General features: G+C 33.5%; 1 protein-coding gene across 1 annotated transcript in view; it reads right to left on the bottom strand.

The window, feature by feature from the left end:
- Window positions 1-2,036: 2,036 nt before the first annotated feature.
- LOC143254933 (atrial natriuretic peptide receptor 1-like) overlaps window positions 2,037-26,794 on the bottom strand; it is a 109,902-nt gene continuing 85,144 nt past the window's right edge. The window contains exons 13-18 of the mRNA XM_076509844.1: window positions 24,215-24,338; window positions 23,928-23,996; window positions 22,708-22,882; window positions 20,184-20,282; window positions 13,975-14,066; window positions 2,037-4,222 (exon numbers count right to left, since the gene is read on the bottom strand). Of these exons, the coding sequence (XP_076365959.1) occupies window positions 4,136-4,222; window positions 13,975-14,066; window positions 20,184-20,282; window positions 22,708-22,882; window positions 23,928-23,996; window positions 24,215-24,338 (646 nt within the window). The 3' untranslated portion in view covers window positions 2,037-4,135. The remainder of the gene's footprint in view (window positions 4,223-13,974; window positions 14,067-20,183; window positions 20,283-22,707; window positions 22,883-23,927; window positions 23,997-24,214; window positions 24,339-26,794) is intronic.

Genomic DNA, 26,794 nt, shown 5'->3' with positions numbered 1-26,794 from the left:
TTTGAGCAAAGCTGCACGTGGGCTATCTGCGCTAGCCGTCACTAAGTTAGCTGTGTAAGACTAGAGGGAAGGCAGCTAGTCATCATCACCCATCGCCAACTCTTGGGCTACTCTTTTATCAACAAATAGTGGGATTGATTGTCACATTATAAAGTCCTCACGGTTGAAAGGGAAAGTATGTTTGATGCGGCGGGGATTCGAACCCGCGACCCTATGATATGTGTAAACATAGCTTTCTCTTTCTCAGGACGTAATGGTTCTGAAAAGAACCTTTAATCTGTATTTAAACGAAGTCATATCTTCAAATTAATATCCTTTGTCTGAGTAAATCCTCATTTTAAGAGAACTAAGAAGTCGATCTTACAGTAAACCTTTAGTACAGCTAAGTGTTCTACCATGTAAGTAATCAAATATAATAAATCTGTAAACAAAAACATAAATCATTTCTTCATTTAGAAATTCTACAAAACATATCATGTATTTGAAATCCATGTATAAATTCAGTGTTCACTTTGTGCTGAAATTATGTACAATATACTTTTCCACCCTATCACTTACAGTCTGCCTCTATGTCATTTTGTCACTTACAGACCCCGCTTATACAGCGGCAAGTTTAAGGATTTACAACGCTACAATGCGGGGTACGATTTCCCTCGTTGGACTCAGCAGATAGCCCAATGTGGCTTTGCTATAAGTAAAACACACACATCAATTACAGTTTGCTTTTATATCATTTTATTAGGAAAAACGTTTTGACTGTCGCAAATTCTAAGGATTGTTTGTTTGTTTTTTTTAATTTCGCACAAAGCTACTCGAGGACTATCTGTGCTAGCCGTCCCTAATTTTGCAGTGTAAGACTAGAGGGAAGGCAGCTAGTCATCACCACCCACCGCCAACTCTTGGGCTACTTATTTACCAACGAATAGTGGGATTGACCGTAACATTATAACGCCCCCACGGCTGAAAGGGCGAGTATATTTAACACGATTCGGATTCGAACCCACGACCCTCGGATTACGAGTCGAACGCCTTAACGCGCTTGGCCATGCCGGGCCAATTCTAAGAAACACGTACATTTAGCTGCTTTCTAATCCTGGTAACGACATCCAGTGAAAGTAAGTCAAAAACACCTTATTTCTCTAATTGTTTTTAGAATACCAATATAAAAGTTCGTGATAAAATATTTACATTTTGTTTATTCTTTAATTAGATTTTCACGTAGGATTTCAGTTTATGGACTCAGAAAACTGTCCCAGACATTCCGATGTTCCCCTTAACTCAAAAAAGTCCCGTACGATTTTATTTAATACAGAATGATGATAAATTTGTTCTTTTTGCATCCCTGAAACACTTCGAGGAGTACTGTGTAGTTGAAATCATTCTATAGGAAGGAACTACCTTACCAACTATAATAATACTTTTCCACACTTTCCCCTTAGCCGCGTTTTTTGTTATGTAACCTGAGCCCGAGGCTAAGTCATTAATCAACGATAAAAATGTACTTTGCAGTACGTGAAGATAAGTGATGTTATGCCTTTTCGAGCACCTGTTAAATGTATGTTTTATCACAAGTAATCCATAGATACGTACCGTCCATATAAAATGGGATGATATATAATATCTATTTATTTCTCTTTCAATATCTCAGACATTTGTATTACAACATTTCTTTCAACAAAAAAGATTGCTTTTGCTATGGATAGTGCAATCAGTTTAGCTGTTATGCGAAACATGCATAATGGCATAGCTATGTCACGTAGTGGTTTTGACTGTATTGTAAATCATAAATTGACAAAAAATTATATTTATAATGGAGAAGTATGTCGTGTATATCATTTTATGTTGGAAACGAATGTGATTCAGATTCAGTGGCGTTTATGGGTTATTAATAAAAATATAAACAAGGCAAAATAACAAACGCTGGCATATTATATTTAAAAAATAGAGAGTTAAGTCTCACACATAAAAATCAAGTAATGTTGTTATTTTCGTCAGAAAAAAAATCGACTCTTTAATGCTTTCACATCTTTATTCGCCATGCATTTCTATAAGATTACTGAGTCTAAACAAATTCATACATATTAACACAAGACAAAGAGTTTGAGACATAATAAAAGCAATAGTTATATAGCTCATATTAGTAGCCCTAACTACAGTCATGTGAAAAAGTTAGGACACCCTATGAAAGCCTGTGTATTTTTGTAACATATTTCGATATATAGATATTTAATCTCAATTTTAACAATACTGAGAGATTATAGGAATATAACTAAACAATTAAAACTGAAGAAAAAACTTTTCAAGATCTTCTGTAAATGTAATTCTACAAAAATGCATATTCTAACTGAGGAAAAGGTTAGGACACTCCCACATTTATTCAAACTTAAAATAACTCAACTCACACACAGGTGAATCACACCAGGTGCACATCATAAGAAGATCGTTACTCAGCATTTTGAAAGAGGCTTGCCCTATTTAAATCTCAGACATTTAGTCTGATGTGCTCCTGACTGTTGAAGTGAGAGTGAGCATCAAAATGAGAGCAAAAGAGCTGTCAGAGGTCTTCAGAAAGAAAATTATAGCAGCTTATGAGTCTGGTAAGAGATTTAAAAAGATCCCAAAAGATTTTGAAATCAGCCATTCCACTGTCCGGAAAATAGTTAACAAGTGGAGGGCTTTCAAAACAACTGCCAACATGCCCAGGTCTGATCGTCCAAGCAAGTTCACCCCGAGAGCAGGCCGCAAGATGCTAAAAGAGGTCTCCAAACACCCTAACATGTCATCACGGAACCTACAGCAGGCTCTGGTTACTGTTGATGTGAAAATGCATGAAAGTTTAACTTGCATGGGAGGTGTGCAAGGAGGAAACCTTTGCTCTCTAAAAGAAACATCAAGGCCGGACTGAAATTTGCCAGAGAAAATATAGACAAAGATCAGGACTTCTGGAATAATGTTCTTTGGACAGATGAGTCCAAAATTGAATTATTTGGACACCAGAACAGAGGACATGTTTGGCGTAAACCAAATACAGCATTCCAGGAAAAGAACCTCATACCAACTGTGAAGCATGGAAGTGGAAGTGTCATGGTTTGGGGCTGCTTTGCTGCAGCAGGACCTGGACAACTCACAATCATAGAATCCATCATGAATTCTACTGTGTATCAGAGGGTGCTTGAGGATCATGTGAGACCATCTGTACGAAAATTAAAGCTGAATCGGAACTGTTCCCTGCAACGCGACAATGACCCAAAACATACCAGTAAATCCACCAAGGACTGACTGAAAACTAAGAAATGGAGAGTCCTGGAATGGCCGAGTCAAAGCCCAGATCTTAATCCCATTGAGATGCTGTGGGGTAACTTGAAACGGGCTATACATGCAAGAAACCCCTCAAACATCTCACAGCTGAAATAATTCTGCATTGGGGAGTGGGGTAAACTTTCTTCTGACCGATGTCAGAGACTGATAGATGGCTACAAGAAGCGTCTCACTGCAGTTATTTCAGCTAAATGGGGTAACACTAGCTATTAGGGGGTAGGGTGTCCTAACGTTCCTCAGTTAGAATATGCATTTTTGTAGAGTTACATTTACAGAGCACACGTTCCTCGAAACACCTTCCAACCACCTCACTCTGTAGCAAGATTATGATCTTGTTCGTTACTGAGCCCAAAGCTACACAAAGGGCTACCTGTGCTCCACCCACCACAAGTATACAAACCCAGTTTCTAACAGTATAAATCAGCAGACACGCTACTGCACCACTGTAGCGGAAGGGGATACAAGGTCATAAATTCAGCTCTTTAAATAAATAACTTCTAAATCTACAACTCATTTTATTTACTCCAACAACATAAAAGTAGCATTCACATCCTCCCCCAGTGGCACAGCGACATGTTTGCACTCTTAAAATAATAAAATCCTGGTTTTGATACTCGTGTTAGGTAGAGCACAACAGCCTTTTGTGTAACCTTTTGCTTAATTACAAATAAAATATCACTTGCATATATAAGATATATGGATGATAAATATTTTCACCATACTTCAAATTTCATAAGCAATGTTACGTTTAAGCCACTATAAAAACAACCTAAAGCATACGATTACAAATATTCTAAAGTCGGTCAAGCAGGTTTGTTCAAAGGTTATATTTAACTCTTCTGTACACTGTCCGTTTTTCCAGATCTTCTCCTTCCAACCAATATGTCCGGATCATCCCTTTTCCCTGTACATATTATGAAATAAATAGGGCATAAGCCTTTGAAATGGATAGTATGGTATGTGATAATATTACAACAACCTATAACATAGGTATGTACGTATATTTTGAAAAATAGGCTTATATAACATATAACATTTATTGATTATGATTATAGGTTATTTGTCTTTGTTATGTGGTTGAACGTTGTGCACAAGTATGACGAAATAAAATAAAAAACGAATAAATGTTTATTTACTGAATGGAATGGGTTTAAATGTATTTATTAGCTGGAATAAAACAGAAAATAATATTACAGTTCCAACACTAATAATGATCAAACTTTGATTTATATTAGACTAATTGATTACTGAAAAACAATAAATATAGTATCGCATTAAGTATCTATAAAATTAACTCCCTCTAATACAACGGTTTGTCTACGGATTTACAACGCTAAAATCAGGCGTTTGATTCCCCTCGGTGGGCTCGGCAGAGAACCCAATGTGGCTTTGGTATAAGAATACACACACATCTATAAAATTCATTTTACGACATTTATTGATCAAGCAGTTATCTAATCAACAATTTAGTAAAATATGTGTTAACGAAAATTGCCCTGTTGTAAGAGTTTTATTGACTTCGTAATTCAAATTATAATTGTGAGGAGCAAATAAATATCAAAACAGTTTTATATCAATATCCCACAGTATACATTTGTGTTAGTTTGTGGTTATTTTTGTAAAATGAGTTTGTAAATAGACTAGAATGTCTACAATGTCATAAAAAATAATTAAAAGTTCATATTTTTTATTGTTAGGACATAAAATCAAAATATTATGTTACATTGGAATTTGGTAGCAAATTTGAAATAACACCAAATACGAAGTAATAAAAAATAATGATAAATATATAATTAAGTTACTAATTATTCATAATAAAATTACTATGTACCAAATTTTATTTTAAATTTTTCGGTGTGCGATGGCAATAGAATCTTGTGGCTAACTGCCTTATTTTTGTGTTGCTAAGCCTAACGAAATATTTTGAAGCAATTTAAACAAAGCAAATTAAATTTAAATAATCCAAGAGTTTGACAAAAATTATTGGTGCCTTTCAGAAAAATCAACCTTTTGTAGGCCAGACTTCAGTTCTTTGCTTCTCTATTTAAACAACTTAAACCAATCCTCAGATAATTCCAAGGCAACCATCTCTTAGACACTTAGCTGCAGCAGAAACTTCAAACAATTCTGAAAAATAAGTTAAAGAAGTTTCTGTTACACAAGTAATGGAGTTCGTGAAATCTGATCAGATCTCAAACCAGATCTACAAAAGTAATTTGCGTCCAGTTCGCGTAGTTCAGTTGAGTTTAATGTTAAGTGAGTTCTTTCTGAAAGGTATGTGTCAAGACAAACAAAAAAAACGTTCTTTATGAATTGAGGGCTGATTTTCGTGAAGTTCCACAAAACTTTGTCAAAATAAAATGATTGAGAAGAAACCTCTGAGATAACCTTTAACAAAGGTCGTTAGCTCCTGGAATTCTAACCTACAATGAACTAATCCAATACAGACTAGGAAGCGATTTAACTATCCTTGTGACAAATTAATTTATAATGGCCAATTAACATCTGCTTTGGCTTATTCACTTTCCAATGAATGGAGTCACCTGTTAGACTCCCCCAACTTTCTGAAACAAGCATAATCCTTTTTTATTAGATGCGCTGCTTCTGTTGAAGTTGCCAAGAGTAAAAATAATCTATTGGATTATTTCTATCAGGAAACATTCTGCACTTTGCCCCCCTCACACACACAGATCTTTACAGAACATTTCAAATAGTTCTTCTGATTTCATATAGTACTCTGAAAGTCAAGAGAAATTTTTCAGTTAACCTGCATGAAAAATTTTGATATCAAAATACCTAGTACATCAGAAGAAAAAATTCCTGGAAATCGTAATTGACAAAAAGATGAATAACCGTGTATGTTCTGCTTCACAAACGAGTGTCCAGTATTTCTCGACCCATAAACAGCAGCTCACAGATGAAACTCAGATGGCTGGAGGGAAAACTTGCTCAATTGATCAAGGAATTGGAAGGAAAAGCTGCATGCAGGAATCAATGCAGCGATTCATCACATCCACAACAATGGAGTATCTGACAAATATTCAATATAGGCTGTTTCTCTTACTGTTTGAATGAGTTTTTTAGATACAAAATGGATTTATTAATTTCTTACGTTCTATCTGTCAAAGGGTTTATTTTTTACTATGCTATGTAAAGAGAGAAATAAAATGTTTCTGTAAATTCTGTCAGAATCAATGTAACCTGTATATTGTATTTGTCGGTCATCTCTTTTATTGTTTAAATGATTTGATTTAGATATCTGGTACATTTAAATGACTTCTTACGAATTATCTGTCAAAATATTTAGTTTTCACTACATTGTGAGGAGATAAACAAAGGGTTTCCGTCTATAATAATAATGACATATATCCCCCGTTATATCAAGCAAAAGTCATAAACAGCCATAGTTTTTACACAATAAGATTCAAAGGTTCTTTGTACACTTGATAGAATCTTTCCAAACTATAAGATCATTTTTATTTGGTTGCAGTAATTCAGGTAAACCTTAATGTCATTACATTGCCACAAGAGGTGGTAAGCAGGAATGATAGAAATATAACTTAGATGTTCCTTAGATAAGACATTATCATTTTATATTAGTTGTAGTAATCTATATATAAGTTAAAGTATTGTGGGCATGTATATAGCATACGTTGATAAAGAGTTAGAACAATGTGTTTGTGTGAAATTTTGAGCAAGTCTACACGAGGTTTATCTGCGTTGAGAATAGTCAATAAGCTTCTTAGACCATTATATGATTATTTTGTTTTAAATGCAGATGTAACCTAGATATAACTATATGTTTCATTAAATGGTCACATGTCTAACAAATGCTGTAAAATAGAAAGGGTAGAAGTTTAGTTTTAGAACTTCTTAGACCATTAGACCATGATTTGTTTTGGCTTTAGTAATCTAAATATTCTTTAATGTCTCTTATATGGCAATAACCGTAATACTAGAAAATACTAGATTATAGAAACCTAGATATAATTTAATGTCTTATCATATGGCCACATGCATTGATAAATATGCATCGTAAAGTGTAGGTCATAAGATCATTTTATTTTGGTTGTAGAAACCCAGGTATAACTTAAATCATTACATGGCCATATGGTAAATAGAGCAGACAGAAATATTGTCAAGAAATCGTAACACTCGTAGATGTAGATAATCATTTTGTTGTAGTTATAACAACCCAGGTGTAACTAAATGTATATATGGTCGTATTCATAACATACGCCAATATATAAGCAAGGTAAAACTGTAGTCTACAATCTACCTAAATCATAATATCACCATTTGTTTTTGTAATTAGGCCAGCTATAATATGTTGTCATTACATGGCTGCATGCGTAATATTATATAGTAAATACTCAAGGCAAAAGTATTGTTTAGAACTTCCTAGACCATTATTTTGTTTTAACTGTTAATAACCAGAAATATCCTAGTTTCACTACATGGCCAAGTATAACCTGCTCTGATATGTGGGCAAAATAGAAATATAGTCTAGAAATTCCTTAGACTTTAAATAATAATTTTGTTTTTGGATTTTAATATTCAGGTATGTAGTAATGCTGTACATTTAGTTAGTGTTATCGGAATAGTTATATATAATTAATTCATCTGTAGATTTGATGTGTTAATAGTAATTACCAAATGTACATTACTGTGCAAAAATGTTAGGAAAAGAGAATATTTTGCCCTTTTTTTCCATTTTATAGAGTTAGTGTTTCCATATCATTACAGAATGTAAATTTCAATACTATGATAATGTTTCACTGATTCCTGTTGGCAAATGAATGAGGCAGAGTAAGAACACTTATCATTATTTAGAATTCCCATATATTTGTACCAAGGGAATGCCATAAGAGTTTTGCATGAGTGAACATACTAATCAAATTTAGGTTTTTGAAGAGTTGTCATGGTATTCTATGCAGTCTTAACTATATAGAAAGAAGCTATCAAGGAGCTAGCATATGGTGCATATGGTACTGGTATATGCTACATAAAATCAATTTAAGAGTACTTCACAAATAAACCTTGATAAAAACAGTGTTTAACACTAGACGTTAAGTTTTGATGTCATGACGTGGCCCATAAAAATGCATAAAGAATTGTCAGTAGAGCATATCCTAGTCTGTATAAAAGGTTTACGTGATGCTGGTTGAACTATCTAACAAATTGCTGTAGACTTGAAACACTCCCCCAACACTGTCAAGCACACTACAGATCGTGAGACCGAGACAGATAAATTTAAAAATAGAAAAGGAAGAACCAGAACACCTCAACTTAACTATACTGATGTTAAGTATCTCTCGTCTGTGTAGCCTTCGGAACAGAAGAAAGACTTTCACTGATTTTAAGCAGAAGATAAACGACCAATGACAGTAAAGTGTCTACAGTATGAAGAAGACTCAACGAGAATGGAATATTTGGTCGTGTAGCAGTTGAAAACCCTTTACTTTGATCTCAAAGTATTATCAAGAGATTGTAATTTGATAAAAATACAAAAACTGGACTGTTTATTATTGAACACTCCATCCAACCTATGCAGAAATTACTTAACTAAGAAGGAAGCTGTTAGTGTCATGTGATGCAATAGCCCCCAAAGAGCCAATTGAGCAGATTTGGGATTTGATAGATAAAACAAATCAAAAGTTATTTCCAAAGAAATTTTATGGGAGTGTATCAGAGACATTTGTAGTTAAATCTCAAAGGACACTTTTGTTAGATATGTTGCAACATTACCTGCAGTCAGTAAAGCAAAACGGGAGCACATATAATATTAAAGGAAAAATACAGAAAGTAAGAAATAACAAAGGTAATTCTGACACAATAACATAACTTGACTCAGATCAAGGTGAGTCAGTCAGAGTGTTTGAATGTATGCTATACAGGCATGCCAATGACATTTATGAAAAAAAGAGGAAAAGGTATATAGCCTGGCACCAGAGGCGCCACAGCTGCGCCTGACTAGGAGGTCCAGGGGCATGCCCCCCCAGGAAATTTTTAAAAAATGGATGCTATTTGGTGCAATCTGGGACATAATTTCTTTATGTTTTTTGACATTGCAATGTTGGAAAAGTACACAATATATATCATATAAAATAACAAAAGGAAATTAAAAGACTAAATCAAACTAATAAAAAATATAACTTTCATTTACAGTTTTTAGCAGATTGATTTATTCTTTTAATTTGCATTCATTTTTAGAAGATATATCAAAATATCTAAAATTGACAAATAAAATAAAAAGTAAATAAATGAAATTTAAGATTGTTTATTTGCTATTTATTCAGTTTAATTTTTTTCTAAATCAAAATATATTAGTAATATGAGTTAATAAAGCCAAAATAACTCAGTAAATATTTCAAATACAAATAATTTCATTATTATCCTTTTTGTCATCAATAACATCATCATCATCAACTACTGGTATGCTGCCAATTAAATGTTTTACAGTCATTGCCAATAACTACTTCTCTGCTGCATATATTCCATACAATTTTCAAATCACATAAAATTACTCTTTTGACTAATCATGACTACCTACAGTTCAAATTGTTCATCTATGCAATCTTGTCATTATACTACTGGTACCTTAATGTCAGTGAATTTTCCATTCTTTCACAAATTGACAATACAAACTAAAACAGCATATGAGGGAAAGCTATGATATTGCTTAAAAATTCAACTACTGATATGGTTCAATACTGAACCACTGATATCAGTGATATGCCTCAGAAATTAAATTTTGTACAGTCACTGACATCAACAACTACTGCTCTGCTGCATGTATTCCATTAAAATTTCAAATTACTTAAAATTACTCTACATGACTACCTACAGTAAAACTTGTTCATCTATACAATCTTGTCAGTAAATTATTGGTACTTCAATATCAGTATATTTTTCATTCTTTCACAATACAAGCTGAAACAGCAAATCAAGGAAAGCTTTGACATTGCTTCAAAATAAAATTAATGATATGCTTTAAAATAAACCACTGGCACTGTATGCTGCAGATAATAATAAAATGTTTTTCAGTCACTGATATCAACTTCTGCTCTGCTGCATAAATTACAGTCAAATTTCAAATCACTTAATTTCCTTTAATCAATCTTGGCTACTTTCCTCTTTTTCGAGACAAGGGTTTCCAGTGCTCTCTTCCGAGCTTTTTTTCTCTCCTTCTCTGAATGGGCAGCTTTCTGTGCCTATGCGGTTTTCTGAACTTTTTCTTTAGCCAAGGTGGCTGGGCCAGATTTCACAGAACCATAGGCCTCAAGCCTTTCTGCCCTTTTCTTCTGATTCTCCCTCAGCTTTGAGGTATACTTTGAAGCTGTTGATCTAATATCCTTACACATTCTCTTGTCTACAGGATCAAAATGAACATCTTTCCTTTTAAACATTTCAATCGCTGTTATTTCTTTGCAGCGTAGAGAATATTTTATTGTCTGGTATGCACACGAGACCTGCAACGAGACAAAACGAGACTGCCTCCAAGATGGCGGTCAGTTTTGTTTTTTTTCTGCAATAAACATTGAAAAAATACGATTTTTCCTCAAAAAACACCTACCCGGCCCCCAAATCGCTCATATTTTCTCATCGAATTTACACAAATCTCGTGGGTGATCGTTGGCCGTTTGAAAACCGCGGAAATCCGCGTTTCAGCGGAAAAATGGCACGCATGGCTATAAGAGCTGGATAATATACTCTGCACAGCATATAGACACCCAAATGTAAGTTACAAGAGCTGGATAATATACTCTGCAGAGCATATAGACACCCAAATGAAATGATGATCCAGAGTACCCTAAATCCTAGTTTTTCTTAGTAACACAGTCTGTAGAAATGTAAACGAAGCAAATACGCCTGATGCACCCTCACTGGAATTAAGTGAAGTAGCTACTTGGGAGAAGGTACGACAAAACTAGATATATAACTCCCAACATGCTACAGTAAATGTAGTAAATAGTAATAAAATTAAAAAAGCAGGCCGGTAAAACAACCAAAATAATCCCGATGCCTTCCAGTATTTTCATTGGGGCAGAACTGGCTGTGTAGTAAAGAACTGTTTTATTTTGTTTTTTAACAGAAGAGAAATGAGCAGCTATCTTGCTCTATTTGTGGTATTATAGACTACGTGGCTCAAGACTACAGATGCTCTCTGAAGACAGAAAACAAAAAAAAATCCCAAAGGCTCGGGCTTTAAGAAGGAAGTTCCTGAGAAATACCAGTAGCTCCACGTTCACTACAGTATCAAAAAAGTTCATTCTCACCGGGTTTACTAAGCAAAAGTAGAGAAGTACCTCCTTCAGTATGGTATAAAAGTTAAGTGTCCGTAATGTTAATGAAATGTCCGTTACTGGTTGACACAGGCACTCAGTTTCCACTGCTAATTGCGGAACTAGTGGTTAAAAATTCGAGTTGCTGAATAATGCTTGGAAGAAAGTTCCTAAAAGTGTTTTAACTTCCCCAATAGGACATCCTGTTAAGATGCTAGACAAGTTTAGTGTTCAGATGAAAATGAAAAGATTAGATACAGAACACTGATTTTAAATTTGTAGGCAGATAGAATTAGAAACAGATGGTATTATAGGGCAGGATTTCTTAAAAGTTCATGACTGTAATATATGTTGCCAGATGTAAGCTACACATGGAAATCTTAAGCTTTGAAGAGCTTGTACATTCAGCTTTAAGTGCAAAAGTTGAGACAAATGATACTTTTCCTACTGACTAAAATTAATAGTCAGACATCAAACTCTAACATCAGAAAGGTTAAGGATAAACAGTCAAATATGAAAGAACTAATCCTTCTAAGCATAATGATACACGAAATGGTCGGTATGGTAAGAATACGCAGTGTTCAATGCTAAATCCAATGAGTGAAAATAAACAGAAAAGCTCTAGGCCTAGCATCAGTAATAGTAGTAGTGAGAAGACAAATAATAAAGTAAGTGTTAGTGGTATAAGGTAGAATGACATAAAAAATATAAGTTTAAGACAGGGAATTAGTAATTCAGACCCCTCAAATGACTCTATATGTATGTCTAACATAAATGTTTGAGAGAAAGCATATCTGTGAGATTAAAGTAACTGAAATGCTTGTGAGAAGTCAATTCATTGTTGAAGCTAAAGTGTTAACTGATTGAAGTAGAAGAGGCGGGAGTTTGTATGGCTTCCTCTACTAGTAAAGTGTTCGAGAAAGACACAGCACCTATAAAAGTATTGAATATAAAAAGTAATGCTTCCCAAACATGTAGTAGTAGGTAAGACTACTAAAAGAGAAAAATTCGCTACAGTGCGATAGCACAGTATAGGAAATATTACGAAACAAATACAACAAAGTAAGATTGATTGGGATTCCATCTTAGGAAAAGTAGAAGAAAAACATAAACAAGGTTTGGTGCCGTTTCTAATAGCTGTAGAAATAAGGTTAAACTTGAAACAATGTTGAATAACAGTAAACTTATAACACAGAGACTCTGTAGAGTGCCAGATAATCACGGGATCAAGAATGTGTAAAAAAGATGTTTGAACCAGGATTAATAAAGAACAGTAGACATTCCTAGTTGTATTAGTTCCTAAAAAAGACGGAAAATTAAGGTTCTGTGTGGATTTTAAGAAGGTGAATGGTTGAACAGTCAAGAGCATTTATCCCTTACCCGATACCCAAGAAACAATAGACTGGTTAATCAAAATAAGAAATAAACTATAATTAATATTCATATTATTAAGTAACTGATTACGTGTAGTTCAGTGAAGTATATTTTATGTATTATTGCATGATGGATATATGATTGGTTTAATCCTGACCTAGTTAGAAAAAAGTTAAAATATATCGTTAGTTTTGGTAGCAATTTCATACAATACAAAGATTAACATGTTATTTATAACTGACAAATATAATGCTCAATAAATATTTTAGGTGTCTTTTGTTAGAACACCTAATAAGCTACATTTACTAAGAAAAGTATTGATGTCAGTAGCTTATAACATGAAATGTCATTTTAAAAATAGATGGCGATTTGATATTAGTTCTGTAGAGTGCTCTTAGTCAGATGAAGGTTAGTTACTCGATATGTCGCTTTCAAGGAAATTCCTTCTTTGTGTGTTGTCTCTTTTTTTGAAATAGGTTCGATTCCCTTCGGTCCACACAGCAGATAGCCCGAAGTGGCTTTGCTAGAGAAAAACTCACGCACAAGTTTTTAAACATGTTATTTTTGTGTTTATTTTAAATCAAACAAGCAATTATTTTGCTGTAAACAGTTACGATTTCACGCTTCGCCAACCTGCTTTATATGTAAAAGTTGATACTCAAACTTTCTAACAGACAGCTTAGGAAATGTTAGAATAATTATTCACGTCTGTTAGTTAACATGATAAGAAGTTGCATTTTAACAAGAATATTTGTCATATGCGAACTACATGAAAGAGTGTGTACTTTTTCTCTGATGTATTAACATTCAGTGCCAGTATTTTACAGGTTGAAGATCAAAGTGGTGGTTATAATGTTATGAAGTGTTCCATCTACACAGTACTGGAAAAGATAAGATTTTCACATATCCATTACATCTTATAGAACTTGCAAACGAAATCTAAGTTGTACATTGTTACAAAAAATTATGTAAACTTTGGATTGAAAGACTAATGTACCTTAAGAGTAACTTCTCCTCGCAAAGAGATTCTGAATGTCCCAAAATTCTTCAGGATTGTTCTAGTATCTGGGCTCACATGGATTTTCATAGCTGTAAATAAGTTGTTTTTTTTTCATTGATTGACAAATTGGTATTCAGACATATAACATAAGACATAAAATGAAAATTGAGAATTTGAATATTCCTACAAACATAAATTATGAGCTAAATTTTAAATAAATTAAAATTTAATTATAAACTACGTCTATTATCACGTATTAATAACAAAGAGGCCTAATTTTATTCGTTAGACTACTTTGGTGGGGTAAAAAAATATGTAACCCACATACTGGTCCTACTGCAACTATTTTGTTCTCTGGTATGGCCTGAGCCATGATGTTATATGTCAGTGACTTGAATTTTGAACCAGCCCGTGCATCATCCAGAGGACCATCTCGAACAACTGCTCTAGAAGTTCACGACATGCACACATTTACCACTTCATATCAGCAGTGTTAAGTAGTGGAAAGTACAAGTTTAATATTGTATAAAATGAATTTTTACGAATGCTGAAAAACTATTGTACATGATGATAATAGAACTAAGTACCTCTCATCATAAAATCTAGTAAACTCCTTATGGCTATCCACTACTGGATAAACTGATAGTTGATATAGTGTTAACATTATCTTCTAAAGGCTTATTTATGTGAAAATAGAATTAGTGCTATATGTTTGCAATTTATATTTATAGAACCGTTTAAATGAACAAAACGTTATATTAACAATGATTAAAAAAGAGGAGTATAAGTTAAAAACCTTAAAATTCAACGTTATACATTTCTGAACATGGGTTGAAAGGGTTACTTACACGTGCAAATGAAATATTGCTAAGGTTTTCCTAAGTACTAAACCATATTCTACTGAAGAATTAATGTGAACTTCATCCAACAATCAAGACTAAAGAGAAAGATAGAGAATCAGGTGTGCCTGATCCTCCTTGGTCTCATGACCAAACAATAACCAAATGAAATATTGCATAATACACACAACAACAACAAAAAGACGAATAGACACAACATATACCATACGAACAAACTAACACACAACTTATATTACCAATAATGAAGACACCTCTTCTTCCCACATCCCAAAATACATGACACCCAAAAACATATGCTAGAGTAATCATTAATGTTACAACATAGAAAAAAAATTAAAACTAAAACAAACCAATAAAGAAACTTAGAGCCAGAATAAAAACAGTATTTTATCACAATACTGATAAAACTCGCCAAAAACACCTAACAGCAGTACCACTAAATATAATATAAAAAATAACAGCACACCCATTCGCTCACAATGAATAAACTCACAATTCTCCATATTAACTTGAAGGTGGCCTAAATTCCAAGAGACATGAGATAAAAGATTTAACAAATCACAGTGAAGTGGATATAATTATGATCACAAACACAATGCTAAATAAACATAACAGATTTAATTTAAATAAATTTCTTACTGTAAGAAATAACAGACAAATTAAGGGATCATACTAGCCTCTTATAAAAACACATGATATAGCCTTCATTTCCGAAAATAAAAGTATAGGACTAGAAATAACCCTAAAAAATAACATAACCTTACTATCACTAGCCTATATTGCTCTGAAAGCAATAACCTAGACATAAATCTATTACAAGCATTGTACAACCAAAAATTACAAAATAATAGAGACTTATACAAAAAGAAGTATTCGAATGTTGTACAACAACGACTGATGGCAAAAAAAAAAATTAAATTCATTGAGGACACCGATAGCATCTTACTAAATGACAGTGGCATGATGCATACGAGTTTTGCATATAACAGAAACATAATTATTGACCTTTGTGTATGCTCCAGTTCTGTAGTAAGCTCTTCCATTTCCTTTAAGGTTGGGAATATAGACAGCAATCCTCTCTACATTTGATGTGATTTCGATCTCACTGTATATTATAACCCACCAATAAATAAATTTTAAATTAAATAAGCCTAAATTTTAATACATAAATAGGAAAAAAAATTTAAAGTAAAGTCTGGATCGTTGGTTATTCATAGAGTTTCTATTCAAAGTATCCAAACCTAAATATATGCTGAATTAAAAGGTACGTAAGCAAATAAACTGATACAAATTGAACAGACTTTAAAACAATTTTCAATCTCTACTTTAGTTGGAAACTTCATATGTCCCCGTATGGGACAGGAGAAAGTCTACAGATTTATAACACTAAAATAAGCGATTCGAATTCCCTCCGTGGACACAGCAGATCATCCAAAGTGGCTTTCACTTTTACTGGAGCACAAACTTCAATCAAATGAACAACCATTTCTTGATTAATGTTCAAAGTGTACTCTCCTGTTGTTGTTTGTAAGGATTTATTGAAATATCAGTTTCAGTCTTTTGTATCCAGTAAAATATAGAATGTTACTTGAAGACATACACAACTTTAAACGTTTTGATTAAATCGCATATTATGTTAGCATTGCAGTAGTTTGGATTCTAAATGTTTCATCTTTAAAAATGCTGCTATTTTTGACTCTAAAAATGAAAAAAAAAAAGTTCTAACAGTTTATTTCTCGTTTCACTATTACTGTGATAGTTATTTCATAGTTTCATACAGACTAGATTTTTGACATGCATTAAGATTTTGTTTCATTTTGATCCATATAGGTGAATGAAACTGTCTAAATTTTTGTGTCAATTTTCTCGTCTCAAAACAACATCAAAATTTTAGTTGTTTCCTCAATATATATTTATTCATTTTAAAGGTCTATGAAATGAAGGTAACATATATAAATTTTCAGTGTAGCCATATCCCTGATACCTATACCTTTTTACAGGAATTAACACCACAATCATAAATTTATAAAATGTAATCCTTGTATTGATATGGAGATGAGTGTGTAAAATGTAATCCTTGTATTGGTTTAGAGATAAGTGTATAAAATGTAATCCTTGTATTCGTCTAGAGATAAGTGTATAAAATGTGATCCTTGTATTGGTCTAGAGATAAGTGTATAAAATGTAATCCTTGTATTGGTATAGAGATGAATGTATAAAATGTGATCTTTGTATTGGTCTTGAGATAAGTGTATAAAATGTGATCCTTGTATTAGTCTAGAGATGAGTATATAAAATGTGATCCTTGTACTGTTCTAGAGATGAGTGTATAAAATGTGATCCTTGTACTGTTCTAGATATGAGTGTATAAAATGTGATCCTTGTACTGTTCTAGAGATGAGTGTATAAAATGTGATCCTTGTACTGTTCTAGAGATGAGTGAATAAAATGTGATCCTTGTACTGTTCTAGAGATGAGTGAATAAAATGTCATCCTTGTACTGTTCTAGAGATGAGTGTATAAAATGTGATCCTTGTACTGTTCTAGAGATGAGTGTATAAAATGTGATCCTTGTACTGTTCTAGAGATGAGTGTATAAAATGTGATCCTTGTATTGGTTTAGAGTTGAGTGAATAAAATGTGATCCTTGTATTGTTCTAGAGATGAGTGTATAAAATGTGATCCTTGTACTGTTCTAGAGATGATTGTATAAAATGTGATCCTTGTACTGTTCTAGAGATGAGTGTATAAAATGTGATCCTTGTACTGTTCTAGAGATGATTGTATAAAATGTGATCCTTGTACTGTTCTAGAGATGAGTGTATAAAATGTGATCCTTGTACTGTTCTAGAGATGATTGTATAAAATGTGATCCTTGTACTGTTCTAGAGATGAGTGTATAAAATGTGATCCTTGTACTGTTCTAGAGATGAGTGTATAAAATGTGATTCTTGTACTGTTCTAGAGATGAGTGTATAAAATGTGATCCTTGTACTGTTCTAGAGATGATTGTATAAAATGTGATCCTTGTACTGTTCTAGAGATGAGTGTATAAGGCTACCAAAGTAGGGGTTAAATTTTGTGAGAGAAGTTTTAATTCTTGTTTCATTATTTTTGTAGTAAGATCCCTACTTTATTTTAAAATTTATAAATTTTAACACACTTGTTTCTTTATATTTCTATATTATATCTCTCTGAAAGATATACTTATCTGGGCTATCCATCGATATGTATCGCCATCTGTTGTGTTTAAAAGATATTTAAGTACGGGCATGATATGATGAAACTCTGTAAATAGACTGCAACTGCCTGTTGTGGAGACACAAGTGCAGAGAACGACGTTTCGAAAGTCTTTCGTCTTCTATAAAGTTTCATCATGAACACTCTGCCTAAACAAACTATCAAAGAATACAGGGATAATATTTACCATGTCTGAAAAATCTGTGTATATTTATCGGAATATGAAAATCGATCTCCCACAAGGAAGATGTATGTGAGTGAAATGTTGCTGACACATCAAAATTTCTACTTCTTTCCTAGTTCACCGATGATGAGGCGAAATGGAAAAATTCTTATATTCTAACCATTGCAGCGACTAATTGACAACTACGATTAAATCAAATAGAAATTCTACTGCAACAAATGAATAATCAATTATAAATGCACCAAAAACACGAATCACATTATTCACAAAACCAACCAAGATAAGCAAACAACATCCAAAATACCTCAATGGAGCTCTTTTTTTATTCTAATTTTCAAAAATAAAAAAACTTTTGGAACTACTAATTTTGTCATGAGATAAAGTGCAGAAAGAAGGACTCAAACTTGTAAACAACGATGACCATGAATGAATATATTTAATAAGCTGTTCCATCACTAAACTGTAAAAAATAGTTTTTGATTAAATAAACCCAAGTAAAGTAACAGACAAACGTCAAAACTTTCTATCAGAAGACTGTAAAAGTAAGTTATACAATATTAAAATGAAAACTTCTATAAACGCGTCCAAGAACCAAACAGCTAAAAATAGTAAGTTAAACTGTTAATTAGTCAAAACATATCATGTTTAGATACATAATTTATTCTATCGATAAATCTAATAAATAATTAATTATTAACAATGACAGAATTAAGGTTTCTTCAACTTAGTAAATATTTAATTTCTGATAGTAAAGAACAAAAGTTTCAATATTTTACTGAACACGATAATCAGCAATTCTGTAGACATTTCGGGTTTGCAAAAGAAAAAAATTGTGTTTTTTCTTCAATTCATATGATTTTACTACGTGTCAATTTGTAATGCCATAAAATATTTGTTTCCCATTACATCCCTTTCTCCGTAAACTATTTTTTTCCTTAAATCGGTGTAACTTCTCCACTGGAAGTACATAAAGAGAAAAATATTATTATTTAGCAGAAGCTTAAAAATAATAATTCTAAGTAAAATTATCGAAACAATTGGGACATATTAAGTAAAAATACAGTATGGAAGGTTATAATTTAACACCTACCACATGACAAAACCCGTCGTAATGACGTGTATTAAAAACATGAATCTTTATGGAAAGATTTGGGTTCTGTTGATTGGACAAGTTGAAAATGTGTTGCACTATTTCGAAATATAGGCCGCTGTCTGCGCTAGCCGTCCCTAATTTAGCAGTATAAGTCTAGAGGGGAAACAGCTAGACATCACAACCCACCGTCAACTCTTGGGCTACTTTTTTACCAATGAATAGTGGGATTGACTATAACTTATAACGCCCCAACGGCTGAAAGGGCAAGCACGTTTGGAGGCAGCTTTGATGAAAGAAGAACTTATTCAACGATCTCCCAATCGATATGACGCCAGTTGGAATAGAGATCCTTCAAATCATTACTGCATTGAGAGCAAAACATAAAGAAACGAGCACAATAGTATTGGTAACATCAAAAGGAGGAAGGAGTGATTGGAATCATATATAATGTTTCTTAAAAACCAATAACACAGTAAAGCCCAAAGTTAACGTTGAAGCAGATGCGTGATACATTACAAGATGGTTTCCCAAGTGACACCAAATTAAAAGTGCCATTTCTTTAATATGAGAAAGATAGTATAATATCCACTATGGTACCACTACGGTATATTCCATATAAATTTCGTCATGCTATATAAAAATATTCCTAAATCGCCAGTTTCTGGAACTATCTTTTTGTTGGCCATCATAGGCTCTCTACTAAAAGATGCTGGTCTGGCTCGTGCGACAGGTATTAAAATATCAACTACTTAAAAAAATAAAACATTCATATTAGTGCAATATTTTGATTTAAATAATGAAATACATAACAAAAATAATTTTTTCTCACGTTCTCCACTGGTTTCCATTCTTGATGCTGTGTTAACAGTGTCACCAAACAAACAGTATCTCGGCATCTTCAAGCCTACTACTCCTGCAGCACACACTCCTAAAATAGCATCAGTTGAACATTTTAGAATGAACCCAAATACACTTGGGTTTACAACGTTGTTTGAAAAGTACGCTATAACTACACATCCAAAATCGAAATGACGTAATGCATCTCTCACACACACACGGATCAATGATTATCATGTTACTTTGCCAAAACTGTAAATTGCATTAATATTTTCAAGTTTGTGAAAAAAAAAACAACCAAACTTTGAAGATTTTTAGTGAAATGAATTGAAAATCAATTATATGTAAATTCAATAATATTCTTTAAATCTAAGCTTAGATAAAGAACTATTTCATAATGAAAACCAAGTATGGATGTTTGATATACTGCGTGTGAAATATATCGTTGTGTAAAACCTTGTTTGACAAAAGTAGTGAAAACTAGAATATGACTGTTTAATATACATAGCGAATGTGAAATATAACAGTGTGTTAAATCTCATTTACTTAAAATATTGAAAAACCAAATATGGTTGTATTCTCAGTGATGACGAGAAAACCCACTTGTAGAACAAAATTAAAGAAGCCTTACTTATACAATATCTCAAGCCCAAAATAAACCAATACAAAGGAACACCTTTATACCTATATTAATAAATATAATTCAACATCTAAGCACGGCCTATACATTCCTACACTCAGTTACACAACCCCCTTCAAACATGTGGTTAGCTATCGGTCAGTTACCTCTTTCTTTCTTTGTGAACGTGACGATGACCGAAGAAGGTCGAAACGTTGTTCGCTCCTCTACATAAAAATTTTTCTCAACCCAAACAAGCCGTTTTTACATATATATGGTTTTATCCTATACACAGCGTGTGTGAAATATATAGTTATTCCATATCTGTTTGTTTTTTGAACTTCGCACAAAGCTGCACGAGGGCTATCTGCGCTAGCCGTCCCTAATTTAGTTGTGTAAGACTAGAGGGAAGGCAGTTAGTCATCACCACCCACCGCCAACTCTTGGGCTACTCTTTTACCAACGAATAGTGGGATTGACCGTAACATTATAACGCCCCCACGGCTGAAAGAACGAGCATGTTTGGCGCGACGGGGATGCGAACCCACGACCCTTAGATTACGAGTCGCACGCTTTAACACGCTTGGCCATGCCGGGCCTATTCCATATCTTATTTGTTCAAAGTTGCGATAAGTTTGTTTTTGTTTTTTCTCGCAAAGCGACACGAGAACTATCTGTGCTAGCCGTCCCTAACTCAGCAGTGTACGACTAGACGGAAGGCAGATACTCATCACCACCCACCGCCAACTTTTGGGCTACTCTTTTACCAATAAATAGTGGGTTTGATCGTAACATTATTACATCCCCACGGCTGAAAGGGCGAACATGTTTGGTGTGACGGGGATTTAAACCTGCGACCATCGGATTACAAGTTGAATATCTTAACTACCTGGCCATCCTGGGCCGAGCAATGCGATAAAATACAGTTTGTAAATAATATACCAAAAACATTATTTTGATGTAATCCATCATTTAATAAGACATGCTGAGAGAGTCTCTGATTCGCCTTATTATTCAGTCAACTCACTTTTATATATACATCTTTGGAGGATAAATAATTCTTTTTTTTAGGGAATAGTAACTTTTTATTATCAGGTTAGGAAGTATACCTAACATTTTGGAAAAGAGTTTATGCAGAGTATTTGCTGTAGAACTCGTTGTTAACTGTATTTTGTGTGATATTTTCTGATACAGGTGAGAGGCAATTGCTTGCTTGACAAAGTTATATCTGTTGTCACTTCTATCTTGTCAGATCCATCTGGTTGACATGTGGATCTACTCCATTAATACACCATTATTTTGTATTCTTTTCTGTATTGTTTATTGTACTTTTTCCAATATAATGCTCTGGATGCACTTATATTAATTATTCGCTATGAAATTTACCAATAAGAAATAATGACACTTAGCTCTCCAGACTCCTTACGTGCTAGAAAATCTATACTATGTAAATCTACTTAATTTGTTTTAATGTTTTTCAGTATATAATATGCAATTTCACTCATTGTTATATTTCAACAAAAGGCTTTAAGATGTTATAAGAACTATAAAGGTATTTTCGTCTCTCTTTATTGCTAACAAAGCAGTTTCTACGCTACTGTTATAGGTCAAATAATTCAAGACGCTTTTTATTTCCAGTGTTTAATACTAACAATTAATTATACACACAAAAACAATTCACAATCCTTGTAAAAACTCTCCATAGAATTATTAAAGCTGCGTTGAATGTAATATTTAGTTCATAGCAGTTTATGTCACTTTTTGTAAATGATTTCGCACAGAATAGTGAAAAGAAATCTAAGTGCTTCATGATGTCGTTTACCATATTGCACGTATTTCTGACTGTAATCAATAAAGTAGTTAAATAGTAGAAACAAGTTGAATTATGACTTCTAACCTGAATGAATTCCAATTCTAAGTTGAAGCATATTTTGGGGTTGATGACACACTTTAAACAGTTTAATAGCATCACGAAGTTTCAAGGACATTCGGGCAATTTCTCGGGCATGATTCATGCCGTTTCTAATTGGAAGGCCAGACACAACCATGTAGGCATCTCCAATAGTTTCCACCTAAATGTCGCGCAGTAAAAAATTCATTCATATGGTGAGAAACTACTTTTAAAACCATATATTTAAAAGATAGTAATAATATTCAAAATATGTTTCAAACTAACACACAATAACATGTCGAACTTAATTTCATATATCCAGTTTGGTTTATAGAAAACACTTAAAACTGACAAAGATAAAGAAACAAAAAGCAGAAAAAGAATATGGACGGTGGGCGAGTGAATATATTTATACATATATCAAGGTTTGGTTATTTGCGCTAACCATCCCTAATTTACCACTGATAGACTGGAGAGAAGGCATCTAATCAACAACACCCACTGTTAAATCTTGAGCTACTCTTTCACAACGAATAGCAGCTAAAATGACGAATGGCAAGCATATTCGGTAACATGGATTTAAACCTGTCACCCTCAGATTGCGAGTCAAGTGCTCTAGCTACCAGGTATTGATATACAAAGGAATCTTTAAAATACATTATTAGATTGCCTCGTCATACAAAGCTATGAATCATGGAAATTTTCTTTTCGTTTGGTTTGGTTTGAATTTCGCACAAAGCTACATGAAGTCTATCTGCGCTAGCCGTACCTAATTTAGCAGTGTAAGACTAGATGGAAGGCAGCTAGTCATCACCACCCACCGCCAACACTTGGGCTACTCTTTTACCAACGAATGGTGGGGTTGACCTCACATTATAACGCCCCAACGGTTGAAAGGGCGAGCATGTTTGGTGTGACAGGGATTCGAGCCCGCGACCCTTAGATTACGAGTCAAGTGCCTTAACCACCTGGCCATGTCGGGACCTTTCTCTTTTTATCTAAGGCTTGTAAGCACGGTTCACAATAAGCATGAGTAATACACGTACTAATAATATAATTTGTTTTATTTTATATGAAGATAAAGTTAAATTACGGCGGTATTATTCTACTGAACTTACATACGTTTTTTTTTTTTACTTCTTTTATACTGGGTAATTATTTATATTGCTACAAAACTACTGAATTGTATTACAAACCACGACCCACCACGTATTTATGGTACCTACCTTGTACACGTCGAAATTCCCAATTATTGAATCAAATGTTATGTACAGATCGTTAAGAAGGTCAATTACCTGAAAAAGTAATTCATATGTTTAATTTTTATAGAAACGTTTGTGTACGCGATAAGCAATAAAGGTTACTTATGTAACAAAAAACAAATTAAGTAGATATGTTATTATTTTATTTTGCATTTTATATCTGAAAATATTAGAAAACTTTTAAACTAATAACGAAGCTTTGTTACTGAAAACTTTGTTCTCTGTAAACTAACACAATAACTAAAGCTTACCTCCATAGGTGAACTCTCTGCTGATAGTTCTGTAAATCCTACAATATCACTGAAGTATATAGTAACGGATTCAAATGTTTCTGGTTGAACGTGGTGTCCACTTCTTAACTGGTCAGCAACATATCTTCATGAAAAAGTATTTCAGTGTACTTTAAAAGAAATTGTCTTAATTTTGTTTTAGACTGTCCTTTATGAAAAAATTCATAAAGAAGGTAACATTTTTATCATGTAATATTTCATTGGAACAATTAAACAAATGGTAATTGTTCTAAATGTAGTTAACATTCCACCACTATTTATTACAAGTGTTATATTTCAGCCAAATTACTGACTGTAACAATCTGTTAACAGACGAAGCTGAGCCAACAAAACTGCTGTGAAACTCATTTAATTTACATATCTTTATTAGTAACTTTTAACTTCTTGTTTTAAAGTCTTTACGTACAATGTTTGAATCATTCATCACGTAAACCTGAATCAAAAATAAAAATGTTGAAACAAGTCGCAAACTGAAATCAACGTTTGATTAAACCATATATGTCCAATAATACTGGGTATCTAAAACTGTTACTCTCAGAGTAATTTTTAATACCGTTTTCACGATAACAAACTGAAATTATTTTTATGGAAGAAATTGTATTTTCATGAGTGAAAAAAAAAAAAGAGATGTCCTATGTCACACTAAATTAATGTTTTCTTTGTTTATTTCTGTGGTCGGCCAGGTGGTTAAGGCACTCGATTCGTAATCTGATGGATGCGGGTTCGAATCCCCGTGACACCAAACATGTTCGCCCTTTCAGCCATGGGGGCATTATAATGTTCGCTTAATTCCACTATTCGTTGGCAAAAGAGTAACCCAAGAGTTGGCAGAAAGTAGTGATTACTAGTACCTTCCCTCCAGTCTTACACGACTAAATTAGGGACGACCAGCGCAAATAGTTTTCGTGTAACTTTGCGCGAAGTTTAAAAAACAAAATTTCTGTGGTTAAGTTAATAGATATAGAAGTTAATGAGACGTAACGATTGTAAACCTCTTAAAAATATACAGGAAAACGTTTCTCAACTCGCAACATTATTAAACCACAAAGTAAAATATTCTGGATAGCATTGTACCCACACGTGGTACAATGTTTGGACTATTTCAAAACGGCCGTTATGAGGTTTTAACAGTTTCTGTCCGAACTGAAATAAAGCTAAAACCTTGTAAAAACCCATCCGGTTGTAAAAAAGAAATCTGCATTTCAATATTCGACATTTTGTTTTTTACCGGAATAAAGGACTCAGTTTTCACCTGTGTAATTTCCAACATTTCACGATGATGTAGAATTATACACGGACTTTTTTCGAGATGGCCCGACATGGCCAAGCGTGTAAAGGCGTGCGACTCGTAATCTGAGGGTCGCGGGTTCGCATCCCCGTCGCGCCAAACATGCTCACCCTTTCAGCCGTGGGGGCGTTATAGTGTGACGGTCAATCCCACTGTTCGTTGATAAAAGAGTAGCCCAAGAGTTGGCGGTGGGTGGCGCAGACTAGCTGGCTTCCCTCTAGTCTTACACTGCTAAATTAGGGACGGTTAGAACAGATAGCCCTCGAGTAGCTTTGTGCGAAATTCAAAAACAAACAAACAAACAAACAAACTTTTTTCGATATTTAAATATTTTCATTTGCAAGCCCTCGGTCCTCTTATAGAATCCTTCATCAGACAATTATGTACATGTTGATATACCTACGTTATCAGTATTGAACAACAATTTTACGATGGCATCAAACCTACAACGCTGAGAGGTTTGAAATGTGGTAGATTAGCTCGTTACTCCAAATTTAGAGTGGTAGGATTAAAGATGTTGTAAATTAGCTCCATAATTCAGAGTAGTAGGATCGAAAATGTGGTAGATTAGTCTCATAACTCAGAGTGATAGCACCGAAAATGTGGTAGATTAGATTCATAACACAGTGGAAGGATGAAAAATTTGATAGATTAGTTTTATAACTCAGAGTGGATTGAAAATGTGGTAAATTAGTTTCATAACCCAGAGTGGATTGAAAATGTGGTAGATTAGTTGCATAACCCAGAGTGGCAGGATTGGAAATGTGGTAGATTAGTTCCATAATACAGAGTGATAGGATCAAACACTTGATATATTAGTTTCATAACACAGAGTAGTATGATCTAAAATGTATTAGTTTAGTTCCATAACACAGGATCAAACTAATTTTCACTTCCTAAAACTGAGTTTACGAAAAATCGTTCTACCATTTTAATATTTTACTTAAGATTCAGCTACTTGGTGAGTCAGTAGAAACATATGATACATTATCAAGTAAAAATAGACGACCTGCGATGATAATTAAAGTACTGCAGACCATTTTAAATGGAAATTTAGTATATTTATATTAAATTAAAATAATTATGATGAAGTAGAAACTTTGCTGATTAGAAACCGTGAGATAACTATTTATTTAAGTTATATTATAAAAAACCTGAGAATGTTATGCGGATTAAACCATCTTGTGCAGAAATAGTTAAAACTCTCAGTTAACAATAAACCTCCCAACAGTAGTTTATATTACTTAAATATA

Source organism: Tachypleus tridentatus, chromosome 7 (assembly GCF_004210375.1).
Source record: "Tachypleus tridentatus isolate NWPU-2018 chromosome 7, ASM421037v1, whole genome shotgun sequence".
NCBI classification, from domain to species: domain Eukaryota; kingdom Metazoa; phylum Arthropoda; class Merostomata; order Xiphosura; family Limulidae; genus Tachypleus; species Tachypleus tridentatus.
This window is presented reverse-complemented; position numbering and strand designations above follow the sequence as displayed.